Here is a 10,337-nt window from a genome sequence, read left to right on the forward strand (position 1 = left end):
GCTCTGGCTAAGTATATCCAGACGCAAAAGGCGCCCTTCCTTTTCCACTAATGGAGGAAAATTTTTTCACTAAGATCGAGTGCGTCCGGCCATGCGATTCTGCGCTGTATTGTTGTTTTATTCTTTACTGATTCATGATTATGCTTTAATTGTTTTGGGTATTATTTGGATAATAGCAATGAATTCTAACGCCACCAAGGAGGTTATGTATTCACCGATGTCACTGTCTGGTTGTCTATTCCAGTTTGTTTTTATATCTAGTACATAAAAAGTGATCGGTACGGGACGTCGGTAAAGAAGTGCAAAATCAGTCATCATTATGAATTCTTGTGCTTTACTGATCCATACTATTGGTAGGCCTATTATTTCAATGCTTTCCAACCCATTATTATTGACATTGAATACAGCTCTGATACTCACAGTATATATTTTTAATCACAAATTAGAACTGCATATATGTAGTTTTAAAACAATGTGCTTTCACAAAATTTATTTACAACACAAGTTTATGTAATTACTGTAGGCCTATATCCCGTTTAAAAAAGTATATATATATATAATATATATATATATAATTATATATATATATATATATATAAAGATATAAAAAGATAATATAAAAATTTGGCCTTATTATTCTAATTAGAGACTAAAAAGCGGATATAGGCTATGCTAGGTAGGTAGACCATGGAAATCCCGGTTCAAAAAGTGGTCTTATGTAATTAGAGTTAGACCTGTATTAATATTATTAAATTTCCTGTACCAAAAGAGCTCCATTTTCACGTCATTCATAAATAACTAACTGCATACAATACTAGCGTTATTATACGAACGAGTAATATTTAGTACTTTTTTCATTATTTTAGGCTAGTCTAATTATTTATTTATTTTTCTTCAATATCTTAGCTACGCAAGTCAATAGGCCTAGGCTAATTCATATGCCAAGTTTAAAAAAAACAAAATGTTAATATATATTTATAATATATATAGCTAATTTTTTGTTTAATGTCAGTGCAATATTTTTCCTTTCTCTATCCTTTGGAAATCGATATAAATTTTGACCCTGTTTGTATAATGTGTTGCAATTTACTGCACAGCAACGCCCTCCAATACCGTACGTCGCCATAGCGCATCGCGGTGTACAATTTTTTAATTGAGAATTGATAATAAAATACGCGACGACTTGGTAACGAAAGTTTGGCACAAGTTTTTTAGATCCAATTGTAGGGGGCGTCCCACTTTTCGTATTCCCACCATGCATTTCGGTGGAACACTTTTTTGCGTGGAGAACATGGGAGAACTCTATCTTGTGTTTCTAGTATCTTTGACTGTATAAAGTATACATATCTCCGAATTTGCCTAGTAACGAAGAATTCGTCGAGAAAATGGTAATATCTATGAGAAATAGTCTGTATTTCTCTTTTTTTTTATTCTTTTGCGTAAAACTAAAATTTATGCCAATATTTTCCATGATTTATAATAATTGGAGTAATGCATATGCATCTTTTCTAAAATTTTTTGCCGGGAATGGGGCTTTAACTTCCGACAACATTACAAAGACTAACCTCGCCAATGGGTATGTTTTTCTTGTTCCATGCCACAATTTAACGATTCGTTTCTTAGTACGTCATCATCCGACTCAGCAACTTCCCACGGTGATGTAAATTGTAACGAACAATCAATAACAAGGAAGAATATGCTAAATTGTTTACTACTAAACGCACGCAGTATTCGAAACAAGGGTCTAGAACTCTCCGCACGTGTTCACCAGAGTCTAATAGACATTGTATGTGTAACCGAGACTTGACTTACCGAAAATGATAGCTCATCTATACTACATCTTGAAAACTTTGTAATATTCAGGAAAGATCGTAATTCAAGGGGTGGTGGAGTACTTATAGCAGTAAATAAACATCTACAACCTGAACGTATAACAAAGTTGTAAAAGAATGAAAATATAGGTAGGTATAAGAAAAATATATAGAAATATATTTTAGAAGGTAAAGATTTTGAATGGGAGAATACCTCATAAGTCAGTCATAATCTCAAGTGCCATGTGATATATAGCATTGGTTAAAAATTTCCCAGACGAATAAAATAGACGAGCGGTACTGAGTAAAGGCAACTTGATTTCTTGATTCAAACAAAGTATACATAAAATTAAAACATTTTAAAATTCATTAGAATGTCCAAAATAGCAAGAACTTGGTGAATAAAAGCAATAATCTACTGTGATACAATAAAGTCGACCTTGGTGCTCCTGGGTTAAAACAAAATAACTTAGGCCTATCTAAACCAGGAGCGAGGCTGGTTTCGGCATGGGGTAAGGGAAGGGGGTAGAGTGCGAAAATGAGAATGCGGAACTAAATCCCAGAATGTGGAATTAAATCCCCATACCAATGAAAATTTATTTATAATTTTTAGCATTTTAATCCACTTGAATGAATTAGATTGCTGCCTGCCATGGGTACGGAGCGGGGTGCTTCCGCATCCCGCTCCTAAAACAAAATAACTTATCTAAACCAGGAGCGTAGGCTGGTTTCGGCCTAGGGTGGAGGGGGTAGGGTGCGAAAAATGAGAATGTGGAACTAAATCCCAGAATGCGGAATTAAATCCCCATACCAATGAAAACTTATTTATTTTCAGTATTTTAATCCACTTGATGGAAATAGATTGCTACCATGGGTAGGAGCGGGGCTGTCTCTTATACACATCTAGATGTGTATAAGAGACAGATTTACTACATGTAAAATCTACTAACTCGAATCACGATAATTGATGTAAAATTATTAACACTAACAGCAACAGAAAATCCTTATATATTGTATAAAATGTCAGAAGAAATAGGCCTAAATACGATTACATGTAAACAGAAATAAGTTAAAAATTGACCAGATATGAAATGATGCTTATTTCGAAAAGAAATTTTAAATCAAATAGTGGGTGGTTAAAATAACAGATAGGCTGTTACAAAACGTTATTACCTCCACCAAGTGTATTTGTTCACTGCTGTCTATTTGTATTTGTATTTGTCTATTTGTATTATTATTATTTGTATTATTTCTGTCTGTCGGTCTATCTCTGATAGCAAAATTACGACGCAAAAACTAACGAATGGATCATCACAAAATTTAGTGAAATGCTACATAATAGTCGAAAAACATTTTCCGGAAGAAAAGGTCAAATGTCAAGATCGCAGCAATTTATTTATTTACCCTCGAGCATAAAAGAAAATAATGAATCGACCCTCATATTCAGGCAGCACTCAAAAAAATAATGTACCTGAATACGGGACGTGATTCCATTATTTTCTTGAGAGTATGCTGCAGTTTTGCCCATCATACACGGCCTGCTTATTGTTAGTATTCAGTAACAGGGTGGAGGTGTGTACACTCTATAAAGTGACTTCCCTAGTATGTTTGACTGTTTAATATGAAAATATTTGAGGATGATGCTGTCAACAAGCGGACGAATACTCTAGGCACATTGCAGCCTAATCTTTAGGCCAAATGATACCACAGACTCGCAAAGAAATGCGCGTTGGTTTCTTTATTTTCGGGCTCAGAGTGGAATTAATAGTCACATTATAATAGGCATAGACATACTGTACGCTTATCATCTGGCACTCCCGGTAGACCACTCCTTGTATAATTCATCCTGCTGTGTGTATAGCATTCCGTCTGATGGATTACATTTTTCCGAATTAAAAGTGTCCATACCGGTATTACCATTCGTTATCATGTTAACACATATCCTCTATAGGATCTGTGAAGTTATGATTCGCTTTTGGAGTGTGAACGGAACCGGACACACTGCGTGTTCGTTTATTAAAGCAGTCCTGTCGTAGTTCATTTCTGTAATTAACTCCCCATCTACGATTGGCTATCACTGAGCGCGTAGTCTCAACATGCATTATGCATTATTATTAGTTTTGGTTAAGGACGAATAATTAATTAAGTATATAAACTTATCCATATAATTTCTTCCACCGGATATGACGGTGACAACGACGATGATGGATGGTGATGATGATGATGACTATAAATAATAACTTATTATAAATAGTCAAATGATTATATAATATTATTTATCAATATACTGCTATTAATCGGCCTAATTCATATTTATTTTTGCTCCATAATTTAACATTTCTGAATTATTGGTAATAGTTTCACTGTATAATACAAACACACTGGCCTATAATGCCTTGAACTAGACGTTACCGGGCGAAATAATTAAGCTTATTTTTTTTATAATTTAATCCCTTAGGAAATTGACGTCAATTGGATCAGCATCAGTTGATACAAAGGAGAGATGCGGAATTGTTTTCTGTCACTCGTCTAGTTGAATTTATACTACGAGTACTGCACGGTAACCATCCTGCGACGATGTCTTGGTTCCCGTGGTTAGGTCTGATGTTGGTTCTCACTACGACTGGTAGGTCTGCATTAAATATATCCCGTCTCGTCTTTATTAGGCTGATAAAAGAAGACTTGAAACAAAAAAATATCATAAATATTTATATTGCTTACTTTGTATTGTTCAAATAAGTTATATGATTTAATTTCGTAATTAGTTGCAAAAGTACGGAAAGTACGGAAGCGTATTTCTGCCAAAGTAAAAATAATTTTGAGTCATTATCTCGTACGTGCGAGATAATATCTCGTACGTAAAAGATAATGGCTCAAATTTATTTTTACGTTTGCAGCATTACGCTTAGGTACAAAAGATGGTGCCTGTCCGATACCTAAAGGCTTTGGAATTTGCGTGAATGTGTGCACAAGCGACTATGACTGTACAGGATCTTTGAAATGTTGTTCAAATGGTTGTGGACGTTCCTGTATGGAGGCTCTTGGTCTTATTGAACAAGGTAAACACGCCAAATGTATGTTTTATTCTAATAAATATATATTTATAAGAGGGCCCAATAGGGCGGAGGTTAGAAATCGAAATAAAAATTTAGTACTTACTCGGCATTTATTACTAATTTATTTGTAATAAATAAAATTGTTTGATTAAATATTATGGTACATTAATTGTAGTATTTTTATATTATACTCGAGCTTTAGATGAAAGCATGTTTTACAAATTAAAAGGTTAGCTATTTATTGAAAACTTATGCTGATGAAGTCAACACGAGTGGACGAAGTATTCAACCCGACTTTTGTATTTTCATTGCCATCGCTTTACCACTATATTCAACATCGCAGATTACACTACGTGACGTCATTATCTACCTTTATCTATTGATATACAATACTTTAAAATTTCTACTTCTAGATGTTACGGTCGTCGTGCAATCGAAAGCTTCCTATTGAGTTTCCCGCCACAGCAGAAAAGCAATTGTGTGTGTTTTTGTTTTTGTTTTTGTTTTTTCTTTTTTTTTTTTTTTTTTTTTTTTTTTTTTTTTTTTTTTTCCTGTTCCCCACCCCAGTTTTTATGATTTTAGATATAAAAAAAAGTAGGAAAACAAAACAGTTTAAATTACCCTATATAAATTTATTATTACTTTATGCTAAGTAAAATGTTCTACTTTTGCAGGTATAGATACAGACCCACTCATCATTTTTGCAGACCGTTACACCGTACGTGAATATGACCCAATTAAGAAGGAATACCGAACGATCGCAGACAATCAGAAAAACGCCGTGGCTTTAGACTATGACTTCAAGGAGATGCAGATATATTGGTCTGACGTGTCTCTGGATCAGATCTACCGCACTAATATAGATGGTACTGGTGTACCAGAAGTTCTCATCACTGGGGCTAGCATACCGGATGGAATCTCTATTGATTGGGTCTACCGTAACATTTACTGGACTGATACGGGAACCAATGCCATTGAAGTCGCAAACCTCAAAGATACAAGCAAACGTACCATTCTCATTTCTGATAACTTAGATGAGCCAAGAGCTATTACTATAGAGCCAAGACTTGGGTAATGTCGCTTGATAAATAACATTAGATTAATTTATAATCACTACTGGTTGTGATATGTTTTAAAATATACATGACAGATAACAGATACATACAATTATAAGTTGTTATACATTTAATCTTCTTTAAAATTGGATTCTTATTGAAAACATTACTTTTTATGTTTTTCCACAGATACATGTTCTGGACTGATTGGGGTCAGGCAGCTAAGATTGAACGCGCAGGAATGAATGGAGAGGCAAGAGTGACCCTCGTGGACACTGACATTAACTGGCCAAATGGTCTGACTACTGATCTTGTTAGCAACCTTCTCTTTTGGGTAGATGGCCAGAGACACAGCCTAAGCAGCATTGACTACAACGGTCAGGGTAGACGCACCATTATCCAATCAAGTTCAATTCTGCCTCATCCTTTCGCTATCACCGTATTCGGAGATTATGTCTATTGGACAGATTGGCGGAAAAGGGCTATCAGTAAAGCCAACAAATTCACTGGAAAACATACCATTTTGGTTGAAAATCTCAGTCGTCCTACGGGCATCCAAATATATCACCCTCAAAAACAAATCGACGGTAAGAATATGATCGAAGTCTTCTATACTTGAAAGGGAGAAAGTAAATGAAAATCATTCATATGTTGTAGTTTTTCAAAGAATTCCGTTAAACCTTTACCCATCTTTTTTTTCACTTAAGGAATTATTAACTATTGTGAAAGAAATAACGGTGGATGCTCTTATCTGTGCGTAGCTTCCCCTAAAAGGGGCGATAAATCAGCTAAATATTCGTGTCTCTGTCCCACAAACTCGTTCTTAATGCAAGATGGGCGTACATGTGCGGGTTCAACCAGGAATCCACCGACTTCACCTCCTGCAACAATAGGTACAGTATTAGCATTATTATTCCTATTGTTATTATCATTATCATTATTATTATCATCATTATTAGCCAAAAAAAACAAAAAAACAAAAAAAAAAACCTTTAAGGCTTACCCAGTGGACGCCTTCAAAATTGATCCAAGTAAAGACCATAAATAAAGTTGTGCCTATTAAAAATTAAGTCACACCTACTAATTTAAATCAAATAATAATGTACTGCAAATCTGAGCAAGTGACAAACCACGATAAACCTCTGCATTTGCGTGTACTTTTAGAGGATACCTGTACAGATTATCAATTCAGATGCTATGATGGGCGATGCATCTCAATCTATTGGCACTGCGATTTTGAAATAGACTGCGATGATCGGTCTGACTACATAAAGCATGAGTCAGTTACATCATTGTTTTACATAATACATTATTTTTTAAGAGACAGCACAAGCTTTAAAGTTGCTGTATGCTTGCCGTCCAATGCGAATTATAAAACCAAGGAAGCTCAATCGTAATTTTGATGGAATAGAATATTGAGTATATTTTTGTTATTTGACACAGTTTAAGCTTTGAGTTAATCTTTGATTATCGGGCGTACATGTGCGGGTTCAACCAGGAATCCACCGACTTCACCTCCTGCAACAATAGGTACAGTATTAGCATTATTATTCCTATTGTTATTATCATTATCATTATTATTATCATCATTATTAGCCAAAAAAAACAAAAAAACAAAAAAAAAAACCTTTAAGGCTTACCCAGTGGACGCCTTCAAAATTGATCCAAGTAAAGACCATAAATAAAGTTGTGCCTATTAAAAATTAAGTCACACCTACTAATTTAAATCAAATAATAATGTACTGCAAATCTGAGCAAGTGACAAACCACGATAAACCTCTGCAATTGCGTGTACTTTCAGAGGATACCTATACGGATTATCAATTCAGATGCTATGATGGGCGATGCATCTCAATCTATTGGCACTGCGATTTTGAAATAGACTGCGATGATGGGTCTGACTACATAAAGCATGAGTCAGTTACATCATTGTTTCACATAATACATTATTTTTTAAGAGACAGCACAAGCTTTAAAGTTGTTGTATGCTTGCCGTCCAATGCGAATTATAAAACCAAGGAAGCTCAATCGTAATTTTGATGGAATGGAATATTGAGTATATTTTTGTTATTTGGCACAGTTCAAGCTTTGAGTTAATCTTTGATTATCGGTTCTCTCGAGGTCTTCAATCCTGGAAAAAAAAACGTTTTCTAACGGTGGAACAGGAGTCGGCTTGTCAACAATAGGCATTCATTGGCACATTAAGCCAACGCCTAACGTAATTAATTCCTACGTTATTAAAGTTAACTATCCCTATCACCCTTATGCCGACGTCTTAGTAACATCAACATACTTCAAAATACCAAACGTGATGTTACCTTTAGTTGGAAACGTATTTTTATCTTTGAATAAACTCATGTGGTTTTTAAAATATTTATTGAATGATCTTCTTCTCTTTAAAACAGTGCAATACATACCTGCAACGTCCAATGCACCTGAAATTTTGCAGCTATGTAATGTTATTACCGCGGTCTAACCAAAAAAAAATGTAATAGGCCTAATTGTACTAACGTAAAATCCTAACCTAATGTTTATAGGCCTGAGTTCACATCTCTCTAATAGTAGTAGAGCATTCTGTGCTGCCTCAATCTGTTTATGTTTTATTCTAATAAATATATATTTATAAGAGGGCCCAATGGACCTTTCCGCTAAGCTCCGCCCCTTGGATATTGTTGCTTAGGTCCCACAAAGACAGCAGTGTTAAAACATACGCGAACACGCGAACACGTGCGTTTGTGGGACACACGTGTGTTTGTAAGACGCGCGCGCATTCCTAGCGCTGTTCTGATTAGTCAGTTGTTAAGTTTGATTGACACTCCGGAAAGGTCTATAGGGCGGAGGTTAAACATCGAAATAATAATTTAGTACTTACTCGGCATTTATTACTAATTCATTTGCAAAAAATTATCTTTTATCGAAGCAATTTTGAAACTTGTGAAATTTGTTGATTAAATATTATGGTACATTTTGTAGTATTTTTATATTATACTCGAGTTCTAGATGAAAGCATGTTTTACAAATTAAAAGGTTGGCTATGTATTGAAAACTTATGCTGATGAAGTCAACACTAGTGGACGAAGTATTCAACCCGACTTTTGTATTTTCATTGCCATCGCTTTACCACTATATTCACAGATAACACTACGTGACGTCATTATCTACCTTTATCTATTGATATACAATACGGTACTTTAAAATGTCTACTTCTAGATGTTACGGTCGTCGTGCAATGGAAAGCTTCCTATTGAGTTTCCCGCCACAGCAGAAAAGCAATTTTTGTTTTTGTTTTTGTTTTTGTTTTTTTTTTTTTTTTGGTGTTCCCCACCCCAGTTTTATGATTTTAGATATAAACAAAAGTAGGAAAACAAAACAGTTTAAATTACCCTATAAAAATTTATTATTACTTTATGCTAAGTAAAATGTTCTACTTTTGCAGGTATAGATACAGACCCACTCATCATTTTTGCAGACCGTTACACCGTACGTGAATATGACCCAATTAAGAAGGAATACCGAACGATCGCAGACAATCAGAGAAGGAATACCGAACGATCGCAGCCAATCAGAAAAACGCCGTGGCTTTAGACTATGACTTCAAGGAGATGCAGATATACTGGTCTGACGTGTCTCTGGATCAGATCTACCGAACTAATATAGATGGCACTGGTGTACCAGAAGTTCTCATCACTGGGGCTAGCATACCGGATGGAATCTCTATTGATTGGGTCTACCGTAACATTTACTGGACTGATACGGGAACCAATGCCATTGAAGTCGCAAACCTCAAAGATACAAGCAAACGTACCATTCTCATTTCTGATAACTTAGATGAGCCAAGAGCTATTACTATAGAGCCAAGACTTGGGTAATGTCGCTTGATAAATAATATTAGATTAATTTATAATCACTACTGATTGTGATATGTTTTAAAATATACATGACAGATAACAGATACATACAATTATAAGTTGTTATACATTTAATCATCTTTAAAATTGGATTCTTATTGAAAACATTACTTTTTATGTTTTTCCACAGATACATGTTCTGGACTGATTGGGGTCAGGCAGCTAAGATTGAACGCGCAGGAATGAATGGAGAGGCAAGAGTGACCCTCGTGGACACTGACATTAACTGGCCAAATGGTCTGACTACTGATCTTGTTAGTAACCTTCTCTTTTGGGTAGATGGCCAGAGACACAGCCTAAGCAGCATTGACTACAACGGTCATGGTAGACGCACCATTATCCAATCAAGTTCAATTCTGCCTCATCCTTTCGCTATCACCGTATTCGGAGATTATGTCTATTGGACAGATTGGCAAAAAAGGGCTATCATTAAAGCCAACAAATTCACTGGAAAACATACCATTTTGGTTGAAAATCTCAGTCGTCCTACGGGCATCCAAATATATC

At 35.2% G+C, this 10,337-nt stretch overlaps 1 protein-coding gene across 1 annotated transcript in view; it reads left to right on the forward strand.

Annotated features, from left to right (window-relative positions):
- The first annotated feature begins 4,235 nt into the window (after window positions 1-4,235).
- Window positions 4,236-10,337, forward strand: part of LOC117101881 (low-density lipoprotein receptor-related protein 4-like) — an 8,903-nt gene continuing 2,801 nt past the window's right edge. The window contains exons 1-8 of the mRNA XM_033241998.1: window positions 4,236-4,437; window positions 4,709-4,870; window positions 5,542-5,938; window positions 6,112-6,509; window positions 6,630-6,815; window positions 9,359-9,449; window positions 9,482-9,787; window positions 9,961-10,306. Of these exons, the coding sequence (XP_033097889.1) occupies window positions 4,389-4,437; window positions 4,709-4,870; window positions 5,542-5,938; window positions 6,112-6,509; window positions 6,630-6,815; window positions 9,359-9,449; window positions 9,482-9,787; window positions 9,961-10,306 (1,935 nt within the window). The 5' untranslated portion in view covers window positions 4,236-4,388. The remainder of the gene's footprint in view (window positions 4,438-4,708; window positions 4,871-5,541; window positions 5,939-6,111; window positions 6,510-6,629; window positions 6,816-9,358; window positions 9,450-9,481; window positions 9,788-9,960; window positions 10,307-10,337) is intronic.

The sequence above is a fragment of the Anneissia japonica genome, unplaced genomic scaffold (genome assembly GCF_011630105.1).
Source record: "Anneissia japonica isolate Jap-2015-1 unplaced genomic scaffold, ASM1163010v1 scaffold4988_len2956909_cov206, whole genome shotgun sequence".
Taxonomy (NCBI): Eukaryota; Metazoa; Echinodermata; class Crinoidea; order Comatulida; family Comatulidae; genus Anneissia; species Anneissia japonica.